The sequence below is a fragment of the Pseudorca crassidens genome, chromosome 3, assembly GCF_039906515.1.
Source record: "Pseudorca crassidens isolate mPseCra1 chromosome 3, mPseCra1.hap1, whole genome shotgun sequence".
Taxonomy (NCBI): Eukaryota; Metazoa; Chordata; class Mammalia; order Artiodactyla; family Delphinidae; genus Pseudorca; species Pseudorca crassidens.
Genome location: NC_090298.1, coordinates 161,685,952 through 161,702,759, shown reverse-complemented (window position 1 = coordinate 161,702,759; position 16,808 = coordinate 161,685,952). Strand labels below are relative to the sequence as shown.

General features: G+C 53.5%; 1 protein-coding gene across 2 annotated transcripts in view; it reads right to left on the bottom strand.

The window, feature by feature from the left end:
* Positions 1 to 7,412: 7,412 nt before the first annotated feature.
* Positions 7,413 to 16,808, bottom strand: part of MAU2 (MAU2 sister chromatid cohesion factor) — a 34,515-nt gene continuing 25,119 nt past the window's right edge. For both annotated transcript variants that reach the window (XM_067733359.1, XM_067733360.1), the window contains exons 14-19: positions 15,460 to 15,509; positions 15,182 to 15,259; positions 14,857 to 14,968; positions 11,854 to 11,944; positions 10,848 to 10,975; positions 7,413 to 10,470 (exon numbers count right to left, since the gene is read on the bottom strand). In XM_067733359.1, the coding sequence (XP_067589460.1) occupies positions 10,396 to 10,470; positions 10,848 to 10,975; positions 11,854 to 11,944; positions 14,857 to 14,968; positions 15,182 to 15,259; positions 15,460 to 15,509 (534 nt within the window). In that variant the 3' untranslated portion in view covers positions 7,413 to 10,395. The remainder of the gene's footprint in view (positions 10,471 to 10,847; positions 10,976 to 11,853; positions 11,945 to 14,856; positions 14,969 to 15,181; positions 15,260 to 15,459; positions 15,510 to 16,808) is intronic.

The following is a 16,808-nucleotide window of genomic DNA, read 5'->3' as shown; positions in this document are numbered from 1 at the left end:
ACCATAAATGCCTGGGTCATCCGCCTTTTCTGAATGCCTGCTCATCTCTCCCCTTCACATCCCCTCTTCTTTTAGATAATAGCGTGTTAAGGACTGTCAGAACCGAGAGGGAGTTAAGCAATCAGCTAGTCCATCTTCAACATTTCCCAAATGCAGAGAGGGTATGACTGAGCAAGCCCAGCATCAAGGCGAGAGCCGAGCTGGTCTCTTGGCAAAGCCAGCCCGAATCTCAAAGGCCACAGAGACTCATTGCACTTTCGTGGTTGTTAAACCCCAGTGGCAGAGCAGGCGGCATCCTGTCTCCTGTCTTGAGTGGAATTCAGGAGTCCCCAGGGAGCTCTGGGCAGTCGCGGGCCGCGCCCCGTGGGTCACTCGTGTGCCTTTGTGAGGGCAGTTTCCTTGTCACTGCCCAGCTGCTTCCTGCCTCCATGTTAAGGCCTCCAGGCCAGTCTGTGGGGAAGCAGCCATCAGGGCTCTCTGCCTTTGCCTTCCACGCAGACCAGACCAGGCTCGTCCTTCCTGCTGCTGTTCAACCTCTCACGCATCTGCTCACCAAGACCCTGGTCCTCTTTATGAGAATTTTCTCCTGGATTGTTGCCAAAGCATAGACAAGTGAGCCAGGAGAGAAGGACATCCCCCCAGACATATAGAAACTATAGAAATGTGTCTGATCAGCACCATTCTCCCCTCTTCCTCCCCTGTGGTGGGCATGGGGCTGGCACTGGGTGGGTAGCAGGGTGAGTGGTGAGGATGGAATGAAAGAGGATACTTAGTGCTTCCATCTTATTTTGTTCTTTTGTACGAGTAACCTTTCAAAACTTCCCTCATTCATTGATATATTCATTTATTCCACAAATATTTAATGGGCCTCTAAGGAGGGCTGGGCACTGTGGGGTAGAGCGCCGTGGGTGAAGGTGCCGGGGATGAGGCATCTCTCTCTCACCTTGACCCTCAGGTCTGCTGTTCCCTTCCCCACAGGCAGCCACCATCACCAGACTCTCAAATGTCCCTCTATTAGAGAGGTTCTATTCCATGTGCAGATGCATGGGGTCCACTTTGATTTTGTGCACACACAGAGTCATGGCGCACGTGCTCTCATCTTTTAAACTGAAAGCAAATGTTCTGGTGGGCAATTCTCACCATGGAGGCAAGTTGCCACCCACAATCAGTGACCGGGACTGTTCTAGAATGTTCCTAAGAATGGAGCATCCTTAGCCCAACATGGCTGTTTGGTATAGAAAGCCCTAGAAACACCCGCATTGGGGCCTGAGGGGAAAAGGTCCTTGGATCCTTGGAGTAGGCATATTTCTACGTGTCTTGGGTTAGGAAAGGCTGAATCACTACTTTTGCTTAGATCTGGAAACTAACTTATCTTCTTCCTAGTGCAGGAGTCACTAGTGCCCCTGGGTCTGGAAACCTTCACTCCTGCTCCAAATGATGCTGAGAGCTAGGGGTCTGCAGCTTAGGGGGAGATGGGGCTGTCGCGGGAATTTCAGTGCAAGGGCCCAGGTTCTCCACTGGAGCCGTCAGAGACCTGTGGTCATAGTGACCGTTCTGGATGCTGCGGTGAGCAAGTCGAATGGAGAGGGACAGACTGACAACAAAGTGACCAAGGTGATTTCAACCCCTGGTGATGTTGATGAAGAAAAGTAACCAGGGATGTGACACAGTGACTGGAAAGGACTCCGGCCAGGGCAGGAGTTGGCAGCTCGCGAGCAGGTGGATTTGAGGAGAGAACTGAATCTTAACAAGGACTCAGCCTGGGGATGAGCATTCTGGGCAGAGGGGAGCAGTGGATGCCACAGCCCTGAGGGCACTGACCATGGGGCAGAGAGCAACTGGAGAGCTGGTGGGCAAGGATGAAGTGGGAGAGCTGATGTTGCAGGCCTGGGAGGAAGCTGGACTTTATTCCAATGGGAAGAAGTAAGCACGCTACAAAGCTCTGTGAGCTCTGTTTCCCACTGGTAAAATTCCTTGTTTGGATTCGGTAATCTTCCAGCTCTCTGGTTTCATGCCTGTGTTCTTTTATTCAAAGATGTTATTGAGCCTCCAGGGTGGCCAGATTTAGCAAATGAAAACAAAGGATGGGGCTTTCCTGGTGGCGCAGTGGTTAAGAATCCGCCTGCCAATGCAGGGGAAACGGGTTTGAGCCCTGGGCCGGGAAGATCCCACACGCTGCGGAGCAACTAAGCCCGTGCGCCACAACTACTGAGCCTGCGTTCTAGAGCCCGCGAGCCACAACTACTGAGCTTGCGTGCTACAACTACTGAAGCCCTCGTGCCTAGAGTCCGTGCTCCGCAACGAGAAGCCACTGCAATGAGAAGCCTGTGCACCACAACAAGGAGTAGCCCTCTCGCTGCACTAGAGAAAGCCCATGTGCGGCAATGAAGACCCAACTCAGCCAAAAATAAAATAAAATAAAATTTATTAAAAAAAAAAAAAAGAAAAAGAAAACCTAGGATGCCCAGTTAGGGTGAATTTCAGGTTAATGACCAATTCTCATGTAGTATAAGCCTATCCCACAGCGTCAGAGTATCTTCCATGTGCCACGGCCCGCTAGGAGTCAGCTCAGCTTTGAACGATTTTCTTCACACAACCCCACAGCCTACTGCCTTCGGAGGAACTGGTCAGACATGAAGGCTAGAGTCTGGTGTGACTTGGGAGAGAGAGATTAACCGGCTTCAAAAATCCACCTTGGCCCCAAATTGTGACCTTGAACTGGCGATTCCTTTGGGTGCCCCAACTCTTGTTAGATGCCCACATGGCATTGATGAAAATGCCTTTTCGACGTCCCCTGCATCACAAACATGTATTGTGTTGTGTGGGGAGGTTATTTGGGTGGCCAGATATAGGTTCTGGCCTTTTTCATGAGAATTATGAGAAGGGAGGGTAACGTGTTCGGCACTCACCCATTATCCTCACCGAGGGTGTGGCTGTGAGAGACCTGAGGTGAAATTTGAAGGTTGGAAGGATCCAGAGAGAGATGATGTGGCCATGGGCTCCTCGTCCCATCACGGGGACTGAGTTGACACTGCCAGGGGGTCTGTCGGTGTGCAAAGCCCACCTGGCCCTGTACTCTGCAGACAAGGCATGTGGGTGTTTGTTTCCACAGGGCAACCCCGGGCATGGCCTTTGGCCTTTCCAGAACACAGTCAGGCAGGGGCAAATAATCCCTGGAAAACCACCTCCCTAAGTCAAAGTTTTGGGTCTCAGGAAAACTAGATGCTGTGAGAGAAACAGATCCTGTGAATGAGGGTTTCAGGTGTGGCCCTGGTCCTGCGGGGACTTCCTTCTGTTGGCGCCAGAAGACAGAACTTTCTGGAGGCAGGAAGGACTTCTTGGAGAGATGAAGTCCCTTTTCCTGGGGTGGGGGTGCCTCAGGAAACATCGTGGTGGCTGCTGGGTAGCGGGTACAGTACTCGGACTGGGGACCCAGCTCTGAGGGATCTACTCTGGTTAGTTCGTGGTGGTGTCAGGAGGGATCTGGCCCTTGGTCACCTGCTGTTGGAGTCCATGTTATCCAAGGGGGTTAGTGACCCCACCTCTGTCATTGTCACCTTCTGACCCGTGCCCTTGCCTCACTTCAGCCCTGTCTGCATCACCGCCACCCGAGTTCACTTCTGGGATGTAGGCCTAAGTGTGGTAGGGGGAGAAGAACCTGAGGAGACCGGGAGACTTTGATCCTTCCCCTGGACTAGGGGGGCTCAGTCACTTTCCCCATCCATCAATGTCCTCCTGGACATGACCCAGGTGTCAGCTGTGCTTGAGGTGGTGGTGGACACAGGTGGCAGCCGCTGCCCTCCAGAATGCCACAGGCAGCCCAGATGCCCACCCAGCATCCTCTCTGGGGTGGCCAGACATGAGGGCTGCCCATTCCCTTCCCACAGTCTTGGTGGCCACGTAAGCAGAAGTTGGAAACGCCGTCTAGCTGCCCAGCTCTGATTGGCTTGGCTGAGGGAGTTCTCCCCTGTGTCCTGTCACAGAGCTCCCCCACCCCCCAGGTCCCCTGGTTGTCCCATCCTACAGTGCACTCCTCCTCTCTCGCAGGCAGGACAGCAATCACTCCTATTTGAGGTCCATCATAGAGTTCCTGGTACAATGTCCACTCCCTGAGGGCAGGGACTTTATCTGGTGTGGTTCCTGCTGTGTTCCCAGCACCCAGTACGTGCCAAATAAATGTCTGGCAAGTAAATGAGGGAATGAATGGTGCAGCCCTGACACCTAGAGAACCATGGGGATCAGCGTCTCTGACCTACATGTTACAGGAGGGGAATTGAGAGGCCCTGAGGTAAAGGTCAGCCCACATACTTGCAGATAAGGACAGAGCCAGGGTACACTGGGGTCTGGTGACATCCAGTCCAGCCCTCCCCGCCTGCTTGCCCTGCCTGATGGGAACACTGCCCGGGGTGTCTGCGCCCCCTGGCGGCTGAGGAGCAGGCTGGGCCACCGGCAGCTGCTGGTGACACACAGATGACAGAGTGGGAGATTTACTTCCGGTTCACTTTACTTCTGAGCAGTTTGTACTTAACCCTTTAGGGGAGCGTTTGTGTTCAGAACCCTGCAGTAGCAGGACATCCTCCAAGGGCCACACAGACACTCGCTCTGGGTGGAGCATGCCTAACTGCAGATGGGGCCTGAACTCCAAGCTGCACAGACACATGATGCGCAGAATTGTGGTTAGAAACAACACGCAAAGCAAAACAAACACATGTTGACAAAGTGGTCCTCTTCTAAGGATCTGTCTTAGAGAGCTTTTCTGCACACACAACAGGGATAGGACGAACGAGTGCTGATCTCTCCCACAAACTCCTAATTTAGTGTAAGAATGTTGTGATTTTTAAAATGACATTTGTTGGACTTCCCTGGTGGTGCAGTGGTTAAGAATCCTCCTGTCGATGCAGGGGACACGGGTTCGGGCCCTGACCCAGGAAGATCCCACATGCCGCGGAGCAACTAAGCCCATGAGCCACAACTACTGAGCCTGCACTCTAGAGCCTGCGCACCACAACAAAGAGTAGTGCCCCGCTCGCTTCAACTAGAGAAAGCCTGCGTGCAGCAACGAAGACTCAACGCAGCCAAAAATAAATATATAAATAAATTAATTTAAAAACATCAAGCCCCCAATAAAAAAAAAGACATTTGTTGTAGCAGCCATAATGCATTGAGAGTATCATATTTTTCACAAAGGGACTGTAATACTCCCTTTATTTTCGAGTCCTTGAAAAAATTATCAAAAAATATCCCTTGAAAAAAAGTATCAAAAAATATCAAAGTGCTAAGAAAATCAAATTCACATAGAAACAAATCTTTTCCTTTTTTTTCCCCAACGAACTGCATTGTAATCTCACCAAGTGAGCATGAATTTGTGGTGAAATACTTTTTAAATTGTCAGCAATCCCCCCTTCCCCTCTCAGACCCTCTGAGGACCAGCAGAGAGGGCGGTGGGGAGTGGAGAGGGTTGGGAGGGAGGGGCCTCCACTGACCTGGGGTCAGCCTCCACTGGGCACCTCTGAGCTGACTGGGATTTTATTAGGGGAAGAAGCCACCGTGGTTCAAATGGAAGAAGCGATGCAAGGTGCTGCACAGACTAAACATGGCAGGAATCTCCCTGAATAGCTTTCTTTGTGGGGAATTGTAAACCCAAAGAGCTCAAGGAAGCCAAGGGGGAAGCCAATACACACGGGGAATACTTTAAATTCCCAGGCCCCCAGGAGCCCATCAGCCTGGGGGTGTAGGGTCCAGGCTCCCCTGCAGGACAGCAGGGACCCGCTGTTGGCATTTTGGTGGTGGAGGGGTGGGACTGGCCACAGTGACTGGGTGTTCTGACACAGGCACATTGTGGGCAGGTGTCCACAGTGGCATCTGCTGGACCTGTCTGGGGTTGGCCCATGCGCTCTTCCCTCTGGGATGCCCCATGGACCTACACACCCTATGTCAGGCTTAGGCCAGGACGTTTCCCCAGTGAAACCCAGCAGCCATAAGGAGAGTGCCCCTGGCAGGGGGACAGGTGGGAGTGAGCACACAATGTTCTGAGACCATTCAGGGAGGAGGCTGGGCAGCAGCCAAGTGGGAGACATGACTGGGCCTCAGACAGACGGAGAAGATGGCCAGGAATAGGCAGAGTGACCGGCAGGATTTCTGAGGATTGGGGATGTAGGTGTCAAAGGCTAGTAACAACCCCTTCCCCAGGCATTTGATGCTCGGGCCAGCTGCCCTGGCCACCTGCTAGCCTCTGTGAGGCCCATTCCTGTCTTCCCCTCAGTCCTGTGGCTGCCTCCTGGCTGAGTTCCTGTCATCTACTTCCCAGGTATGTTCCCTGCACTGTGTCACTGTGTGGAATCGCTCACACATCCAGTGGCCAGCAGTTCTGCCCTGGGATGACGGCCCAAAGGAGCCTTCAGAAGTGCCCCTGGAAGGCAGCAGTCAAGGCTACATGGGCATCACCTCGGGTCACAGGGACAAGAGCAACACGAGGGCCTTCATGCAGCATGAGTGGCAGCCCGTGCACCTTAAAAGCACCTTAAAGCACGGCACAAACCAAGAGAATTGAAAACACGTGTTCAAACAAAATGCACAGGCACATCCATAACAGCACTGCTCACGACAGCCACAAGGGAGAAGCAACCCAAAGCCCGTCAATGGATGACTAGATAAAATGTGGTCCATCCATTATCCAACAGAACGTTATTTAGCCATAAAAATGAAGCACTGACACACGCTACAATGTGGAAAAACCTTGAAGACGTCAGGCTGAGTGAAAGAAACCAGACACAAAAGGACACATGATACGTGATTCCATTTATATGAAATACCCAGAAGAGGTAAATCCAGGAGTGACAGAAAGTAGATTAGTGGTTTTCTGGGGCTGGGGTAATGGGAATGGGGAGTGACTGCTAATGGAGATGGGGTCTCCTTTTGGGGTGATGAAAAAGTTCTGGAACTAGACAGAGGTGCTGGTTGTACATAGTGAATGTATTTAGTGCCACTGAATTGTAGATGTTTAAATGTTAATTTTATGTTATGTGACTTTCACCTCAAAAAGGAAGAAAAAAAAAAAACCTAGGCACATGAAGGCTGACCCATGAGTTTTCTAAGAACACAGGGAATAGAACACCAGGCAAGCAAGAAAGTCTGCCTGTAGTGAGGGCCAAGACAGACAGTGCTGTGGGCCTCGCATGCCATGTCTCAGGGGTTTCCTCCCCTCTAGGCAGGGCTGGACTGAGGAACATCATCATTAGAGGGGAAAAGATGCAGGTTTCCACCAGGTCCTCCAGTCCAGGGCATCGAGTTCTGCATCCTCACACTCTGTAGTCTATAGCAGAAGTCTCTGTGGCCCCACTGGCTGGGCGGGGAAGGTTAGTCTTTGGGATGGCACATGTGAGGGGCAGACGGCACAACAAAGACACAGTGAGTGATGGTTCCCACAAGTTATTTTACTTTGAATATATAGGAAAAGAAATCTACAAACGAGAAGCTATGTTCTACGGTTATGTCTTTTAAACAATTCTTGTATTTATAGAATTTTTTTTCCTGATTAAAAGCACCAGCTGAAGATACAGGCTGCTAAAAACATAAGACACTGCAAACCCATTAAAAGACGGTATGCCAAACATACTTACTGAAAACCCTTTAAGGAAACAAAGACAATGCAACCAACAAATTTACCAACTGTGCCAGGCAGCCCTTTCCTATTTCCCTGCCTGTGCTCCCAATAAATGGGATGGGGAGTGCTTACCCAAGGGGGAGGACCCTGGCCTCACCCATGGGCGACTGGGGGGATCCAACAGGGGAAGGCAGCTGGCAACTCCTGGACCAACGTCCCCAGAACCGTAGGCCCTGAGGGCCACCACTGCTCATAGGAGGAAGTGGGAGGCGCACACAAGGGGTTTGACCAGCTTTTTTGTTTTTTTGGCGGTACGCGTGCCTCTCACTGTTGTGGCCTCTCCCGTTGCGGAGTACAGGCGCCGGACGCACAGGCTCAGGGGCCATGGCTCACAGGCCTAGCCGCTCTGTGGCATGTGGGATCTTCCCGGACCGGGGCACGAACCCGTGACCCCTGCATCGACAGGCGGACTCAACCACTGCGCCACCAGGGAAGCCCTGGAGTTTTATTTATCTGTTTTTTCCTGAACACTTAGCTATATGACACTAGCTATAATGTCTCCCTGGGGGCTTGTTTCCGCTGTCTTGAGTTCTTATGATTGAGAAACTGTGAGGCACTGAATTTGGACTCACAGGAAGGTATTTATGACAGCTTTATATAATTGAAAGGTGCTGCAGTGAAGGGGACATTCAAAGCTCACACACATGCACGCAAGCAGTACACACGGGTTGGCTTCCATAAAGCTAGAGTGGAATATTAAACATCGAGTACTGAATTCTTAACTGTAAACTTAAGAACTTAACCTTAACTTTACATATACATAGATAACAAAGTGGTCACTAAAAGCACTTTAACATCAGGACAGATGTTAAGTCTTGAGGTTCTTATTTCAACTGCTCTACATACAAAATGTCCTAGAAGCAAAGAAAGGTTTAAATAAATACACAGAGACAAGCATGATGTAAAGTGTGATTGAAGAAATGTGGGTCTGGAGAGGTTCGACAGTGTGGGGTCCTGGCCTGCAGGCGCAGCTTGTAGCAACACAGGTGCTCTGTCCCGCGGGTGGAGGGGAGGACCTGGGGGGCACCCTTGAGGGGGGAGGAAGACAGGATGTGGACAGCTTATGACCAGATGTCAGACCCACATTTGCAGACCTCACTGGCCCAGTGGTGTCATCAAGGGGGCAGCCCCAGGGAGCATGGGAGAGGACCAGACTCTTTCGAGTGACCCAGGATGACACAGAGAGGACGGGTCCTCTTAGGACAAAACTCTGCCAGCCCGTCCCTTCAACCAGCCTGTCCCTTCAACCAGTAGCTCACTTGCATGCCTGCTGCGGGCCCCCAAGAGGGCAGTGGCCCACAGCAGGGAGGTCTGCTGACAGGCCTGCTTATGGCTAAGGCACACCCAGGCCTCAGGGCCCAGGCAGCTGACCTGAGCGATCCCAACATTCCTTCCTTCACGGACACCAAGGCTTTGAGAAGCAGCCTTCACGGTGCTGGGTGACTAGACTTGAACCAACAAGCAGGTGTGACTAGCAAAACCACTCACCACCCCTCATCAGGGAGATGATCCCAGGTGCCGGAAGCTAAAGGCGGCAGCTGCTTTGACTACCCCCAACGTCACCATCACCTGGGGCACCTCCTCAACTATCCAAGAGGAGCACAGAACCAAGAATGGCTGGTTGGGCCTGGCAGAGCCTCCTGGGGTCCAGCTCAGGAAAAGTTTTCAATGCTGTTCTGAGACCCAAGGCAGGTAGGTTTCCCCCTCCTTCCCTCTGAAAACAGGGCAGGGGGCCAAGGGAATGGCTGCCTGCAGGCTGGTGGAGCTTCAGGTGTCTGCAAACATTCTCCGCCAAGGAGGCTGCAGAGCTGCCAGGAAGCAAGCCCCTATGATCCGGCACCCCGAGTTGGGCTGAGGAAGGTCCCTCTCCCCTGCTTCTTGCCCCGCGCTACGGATGCTGACAGGGGGAGGGTGGCTGGTGCAAACACAGGAGTTTCTGCTCTGGGCGCCAGCTCTGTGAAGCCCCCCCCCCACACACACACGCACGCGCGCACGCACACACACGTGCTCCCCCACGGCTGGACAGTGAATCCAGTCAAGGCTCAGATGTTTGGAAGCCAAGTTCCTGGGTCCCCCAGGGCCCCTAGCTAGAGGCCCCAGCTGCCAAAAGGATGGATGCTGGACAGAAAGGCAAGCTGAGAAAAGCATTGTGGCAGGACGTGCATTTTTTGTCCCTGACATGAGCAACGACTTCTTCCCTCTAATTTTGGGCCAGAAACTGGTGTCTTGCCTCTGGGCACTGGAAGCTGCCATGAGCAGAGGAAACACTCCAGCGCAGCATAGAGGCCCAGGCGATGGAAGTCATGTGGCACCTCGGTGGTAAGGACCACCCCTGCATGCAGAATCAGGAGCTGGCCGGTGGCTGGCACTCCACTCCCCGCCCAGACACACTCTCTTGAAGATGTGACTCAGTCATGGAAGCAGGACTGGCAGCTCAAGTCCACTTTGAAGGATGGCTCTGGAAAGTTGGCTCCAAAATCCCACCTGTGAGCCTCAGCACCTGGACTCCTGGCACTCGGCAAGAACGGCCAGCCGGCCCTCCCTGGGAAGATGGGAATTGGCCCTCCACACTCCCCAGGGACTTGAAGCTCTGGAGACGGTCGGGAAAGAAGCCTGGGGACAGCCACGCCAGCACGTCTCTAAGGAAAGCTCAAGTGCCATCTGGGTGGAAGTCGGGGACACACCAGGCCCCACAGAGGCCCAAAGAAGCTGAGTGGCCCTGTCCAGGGGTCTCACAGGAGGCTGGCCAGGCTGGTGTTGGGTCCATTCTGAGCTTGGAACTGCACAGGAGGGGGGCCGTCTGTCCACTGTTGGGGGAGAGGACACACAAGTGAGGTCCTTCTTAGAGAGAAGCAGGGGTGTGCTGGGCCACATGTCTGCGCCTGGAATGCTGCCCTCCTCAGGCTGGTCACCAGCGACGACCCTGCGTCTTCCACACTTGAGTCAGATGGGCCCCCAGGAAGCAGCCTGCATCACCCACTTGGGTTGGTGCTATCTTGCCCATCCAAGGGGGCTCCTGAGGCCAGGCTGAGTTAGGGATTGTTGGAGAGATGGAAGGAAATGGTAGCCAAGTGTGTACTTCCCTCCTCAGGAAGCGTGTCCCCCAGGGGCTACAGACCAGGTGAGCTGGCCCCAAGGAGCCAACCAGCACCCTCATTTTGTCTCTCCCACCCTATGCCCGTACCGTGATGAGGTTGTGCTCAGGGAGGCTGCATGCCTCGATGTGGTCCTGGAGCAGCTGCTGTGAGAAGTTCTGGTGCATCTGGGCGGCTTCATGGGCATCCATGGCATTCCCGCAGGCTTTGTTCAGGTCTGAGGGTGGGATACGCACAACGGATGGGCCTGCTTTGGCCTGCCACTGCCCCCACATCCTCCCCTTGGGTGGAGCCCTAAAGTCAAACCCCAGCTCTGCCAGTGGGTTGCTGTGTGCCTGGCACATCACCTGCCCTGAGCCCTGTGCCAAGGTCAGCAAAGCCCACTTGCCAGCAGCCCTCACATGTGCCCTCCTATGTTCCTGAGTCCTTTGTCCTTGGAGGTGGATGAGCAACAAGGCCCATAGGGGCATATATAAGGGCTGGTAGGGCACTGAAAGTCCCTGGGGCTCCCTGTGGATGCAGCACTCAGCACTCCCAGGGATTTCCCGGCCAGCTAGCTCTTGGGCATCCAGGAGCCAACCGGGAGCAAGGCACCCAATGCTCACTTCTGAGGCAGGAGGACTGAATGGGTGCATGAAGTCCACTGCAGATAGGATAGTCCACTGCCCTCTACCTCCTCCCCAGGTCCCTGGGTGAGTCTATGGACCTCAGTTTCACGACCTGTAAATGGGAGAGCAGCAGTAACAACAATGACACCTGCTGAGCACCCCGGCTCGTCCTGCCTGACAGAAATGACTGCCATCCCCATTCATGGGAAAGAAACTGAGGCCAAGTGCCAGGGCTCACAGCTCAATTCTTCACTCAGATGCCAAGAACTAGCCTTGTGGGTCCCAGAGAGACAGAATCAGATTCTGCATAGATCTCACTATGTGAACGAGCCCACTGCCCTCAAACAGGGCCTCCTGAGAAGCCTGAGAATGTGCTAGAACTGGGGCTATGGCCTGCAGAGGCCCAGTCTGAAGCAGAGGCTTAGCAAGGCTTACCTAGGATCCTCTAGCCTTTGGCTCTACCCAGAAGCCCCAATCTCTTACTCACCTCTTAGCAGGGCCGATGACCACAGCTGCACTGACATGTCTGGGATCTTGCTGGCTAGCTGCATGGCCGGCACCACCATGTTGTTACTCTCCTGTCGATCGAGAGCAGTAGAGGAGTCAAGGGCGGGGGTTGGTGGTAGAAAGGGCTGGTGGCAGGGACAGCGTGGGCCCCACCTGTGACCTCCTGCTGCTTGGCATATACCCACTCCTACTTCAGAGCCTATCTCAAATAACCCTCTCCGAAGTACTCCTCAACCACCTTGGAAAAATAAACTGCCCCCACGCCTCAGCTCTGCATGTGCCTCCTCCCTGGGGTACGGCCACGGGCAACTCTATGTGCCTTTGTCTTTCTAGCCAGAGGAAAAGGCACTGGTGGCAGTCAGCCCTGGACCCATATCAGGAGCTGATTAGAAATACAGATTCAGGGGTCCCAGGGCTGGGCAAAGGCAGCAGTCTGTCCTGGCAGGAGCAACAAGGGCTGAACGGACAAGAGAGAGGAAGAGAAGTTTCTCTTCTATGTACGAGCCTGCTCTTGTGCAACGCCACCTGGGACACACAGGGCTGTTGAGGCAGCAGGATGTTTAAACCCTCCAACCCTGACTCCACCACGTGATTGCAACAGCGCCCCCAGGCCCTAATCCCCAGGAGGAGCTGAGTGAGAGCCGCTGGGGGCTGTAAACACCCATCCTTGACCCCACAGTGACCAGCAGCACTGCTCTGACTCCACCCAGTCCAGAGACCACAGCCTGCTGGCCTAAATGTTGGGTTCAGGGTGACACTGGGAAAACTCCCAATGCAGCAATACCTTGCAGCCTGGGGGACACTTGGCATGTAGCCCAGACACGTACAAATCCTCAAAACCAACTCCTGAGGCCCAGATTCAACATGGCCACGGTTGTGCAGGACATGCCACCACACAGACACAAAAGCCCAGTGACTTTATGCTGCCCTGTGGCCAGCACCTTGAAGATAAGCTCCAGGTGGGTCTCAAAACTTTTCAAAATTGAACCAAGCCCTTCTAAGACCTCAGAATGCACAGAACAGGAAAAACTACTCTCCTCCTCTAGGCCTGGGGCTGGGAGGGAGCTTCCAGGAGGGAGAGTCCCCCTTGGCTCAGGTTCCCCCATGACAGCTTGGGGCTGCCCCACAAAACCTGGGTTTGAAGAGCGGTGTGATCCTGAGAGCGGTCCTGTATGACACCACCCGCAAACTTGTAATGCCTAAGGACACTCTGGCCTGGCAGGCCCGGGGCAGGCAGTGTCTCCCCCAGACCTGGAGCTGCTTGAGGCGGGACCTGGGTTTGAGGACTCTTGGTGGCCCCATGTTACCCCACGTGGGCCCAGGCACAAAGGGAGCAGCAGAGGTTCCCAAATAAGCTCTATAATTTCCTCCGGGACTGTCCCAAACATGAACCAGAAGCTGCAGCTAAAGAGCTGCTCTGCCCATCCTAAAGGCGGCTTCTGGACAAACAAGAGCCAACAAGGTCTGGGTTCTAAGCCTAGGTTTGCAGTTTGGGGCTGTGTCACTTTTTTTTTTTTTTAACTTTATTTATTTATTTTTTGGCCACGCCATGCGGCATTCGGGATCTTAGTTCCCCAACTAGGGACTGAACCTGTGCCCCCTGCAGTGGAAGAGCGGAGTCTTAACCACTGGACTGCCAGGGAAGTCCCTTTTTAAAAATTTTTATTATTTTTTTAAAATTTGGGGCTCTGTGCCTTCAGTCTCCCCATCTGGCAACGAGGTAATCACAGCCACTGCACCAAGACACAAGGCAGTTGGCCTACACTCAGTGGAGCCTCACGTTGAGCACCTTGTCCCTGCCTAACCCCCAGATACACACTGAGGCCACTGCCCTCACTGTGCTCAGTGAGTAGTGTGACAGGTATTGTAGAAGGAGTGGAGCTACACTCAGAAGGGAGAACTTAGTACTGGTCCTCCTCCTTTCAGGGTGATGATACCCCACAGGGTTCAGGCCACAGCTACAGGGCATGTTGGCCTGGCAAATGCTTACCACATGACTGTGGGGAAGGGGATGCACCAGGCTCCTTAAAAGCACTCACCCTTCAGAAGCCCCAGGGCTTGATCAGATAGAACTTTATGGGCCAAGACAAGTACCCTGCACTAGCTGTCCCCAAAAAACAGCTGAAGTGCATTTGGCTAAACTACGGAGTTGATGCAGCTTAAAAATTCTCACTGTCATTAGAAAAAAGCTCCAACACAGTGGTGCACAGAAAGACCAGACATAAAATTATAAAACAGCCTGATAAACAAAACCTATGCATGGGCAGAGGCAGGCAATGGAAAAGAGCTGGAAGACACAAGACACGCGATGACTTTCTCCTTTGCTTCTCAGACTTTCTATGAGAAATAAAATACATGCCGTATTTTATACTGACAAATATTTTCTTTAAAAAATTAAAGACCCTGTATGGTCGATGGGTTAGAGCAAGTGAGATATACATACACCCCCAGATGGGGAGACTCGGAGTCAACTGATCCCACCAGAGACCAGCTGGCATGGGTGGGGACCAGGCCTAGGGGGGCACTGTTGGTGAGGGTAAAAACACAGAGTGCACTGAAGACACCATGTGTGATGGGCAGAGATGGAATCCTTGGGATTGTGACTGAGAGGACACACTCCTTCTCCCCAAGTATTAACAGGAAAGGGAACCTGCCCTCAGCCTTGCCAGTTTTGGGCAGCCTGACCAGCTCTAGCTCCACTGAGCCCTGGGGCTTTGCCTGACGACTGCCCATGACCAACACTGGCCCTGTCTGCCCCACAGATGCATCCTCCAGGGATCCAAAGCTCCCCCAGCCCTGCCTGCCCAGGCTGGCTGAGCCAGAGTGCCTCTGCCCTGGCTGAGACTCACGGAGCAATGGTGGGTGAGGGGTCAGTGAGACGCGATCATTGTGGGGCACAGAATGGGAGGCACTTCCTTGCTAGGTTCCCCCCACTAAGCACCACCCTGGCCCCATGCCCCTCAGCCTGACCCCTGACACTCACCCTATGGTTTCCCAACACATAGAAGATATGGCCCAGGAGCACAAGGGAGCAGGCTGTAAGCCGGTTCAGGTCCTCTGCATTGGACATCTTCAGGGTTTCCCGCAGAAATCGCCTTCATGAGAAGAACAGATGATGAGGCCCCATTGGGAGGCCTTTGGGGAAGAAAAAGCAGCAGTGGCCTTGAGGTCCTGAGCAGAGGGCCACCCACCCCATCGGGCAGTAGGTGGGAAGGGCAGGGACAGGGGACCTGGGCACATGCTGCTGGGGGAAGAGAAACACCGGGAGGTGCCGGGCACGAGGCCACCTGCCCTCTCCCAGTACTCACTTGGCCTCGTTATAGCGTCCCTGGAAGAAGGAGAAGAGCCCACGCACGTAGAAAGCTGCTGCTCGGAGGCAGTGCGAGCTGAGGGGAGAGCGGAGCGTCACACCTTGGTGGGGTTTTTGTGAAAGCAGCAGATTTACAAAAGGGGAGTGGGTGGGGGTGTATGAGGTGTTGGGGTACATGGGGCAGTCTAGGGCCCCACAGGTGCTCACACCACCCCAAAGAGCAGAGAAAACATAAGATAGCTAGTAAAGTAGAACTCAGGGCCTGGGGCAGCCTACCTGACAGGGAAGCTGTGGTCTGGATTGATCCTCTCCAACAAACTGTACAGCTGTGAAAGAAATGTCTGCAAGTTAGGATAATTCCGCATTTCTAAATATGAGAGCTCGGCCCCAGATATGCTAGTAAATTGACTAGGGCTGCCTGCAACTTCCTGAGGAACGTGCCCGTACCCCAAATCCCATGCCTGTAAGCAACCTGCCGGGAGAAGGGGCAGAACCTGCAACATCACTGACATCTTAGGTGCCCTTTGGCTGTCATATGGAGGGTGTGCTGGTGGATGAGGGCTGAAGTGGGCTGAGGCTTCACCCAGTACCCACACAGTCCCTTCAGGAGGCAGACAATGGGGTGGGGGTGGGGAGGAGACACAAGGGAACCAAACTCCTCCGAGACCACCAAGGCCACACCAGGCCCTCATGACCCTGCCCACTGTGCTTCCTGACTACTGGAGCAACTGCACTGGGCTTTCTTTTTTAATAAATGAGGTGTTTTTAAAAAATTAATTAATTTTTTTTTTTTGGCTGTGTTGCGTCTTCGGTGCTGCGCGTGGGCTTTCTCTAGTTGCGTCGAGCGGGGCCTACTCTTCGTTGTGATGCGTTGGCTTCTCATTGCTGTGGCTTCTCTTGTTGCGGAGCACAGGCTCTAGGCGGGTGGGCTCAGTAGTTGTGGCACACGGGCTCAGTTGCTCTGTGGCGTGTGGGATCTTCCCAGACCAGGGATTGAACCCATGTCCCCTGCATCGGCAGGCGGATTCTCAACCACTGTGCCACCAGGGAACTCCTGCACTGGGCTTTCTACCCAAAGCATTCAAGCTAACCAATCACCTGGGAAGTCAGCTAGGCTTTTTGTAGCCAAGAGGTGATAGTAGCCTGAACTAAGAAATGAAGGCCACAGGGGTGGAGACAAGTGGCTGAATCTGAGATACTCTAGAGGGGTCAGGGCTGGGGGGGATTGCAGGGATAAGGGGGTGTTGCAAGGGGAACCTAGTGGGAGGGACTTATCCTGCGAGGTCAAGCTCTGGCCCACCTCCCCGCCTCAGCAGGTTGGGGCACCAGAACAACCTAGGGGCCTAGTGCAGACAGCTGCCCAAGCTGTTGCTCCTCATAACTAAGCCATGAGGCCTCACCAATGTTCTAGAACAGACATCTCAGGGTACAAGAAATTGGGTTTTTTTCCTGAGGGATTCAGTAAAGCTTGGCTCATTTTCAGTAGGGAAAAGTGCTTACTGGCTATGGGAACGTTTCTGTCCTAGACTTGGCCTTCCCCCAGCCATGCCTACGCTCCGCTGCGTGGGACACCTTGTTGGAGGGCAAATACGCCAGGGCTGCTGAGATTTGCTGGTGCCCAGGAC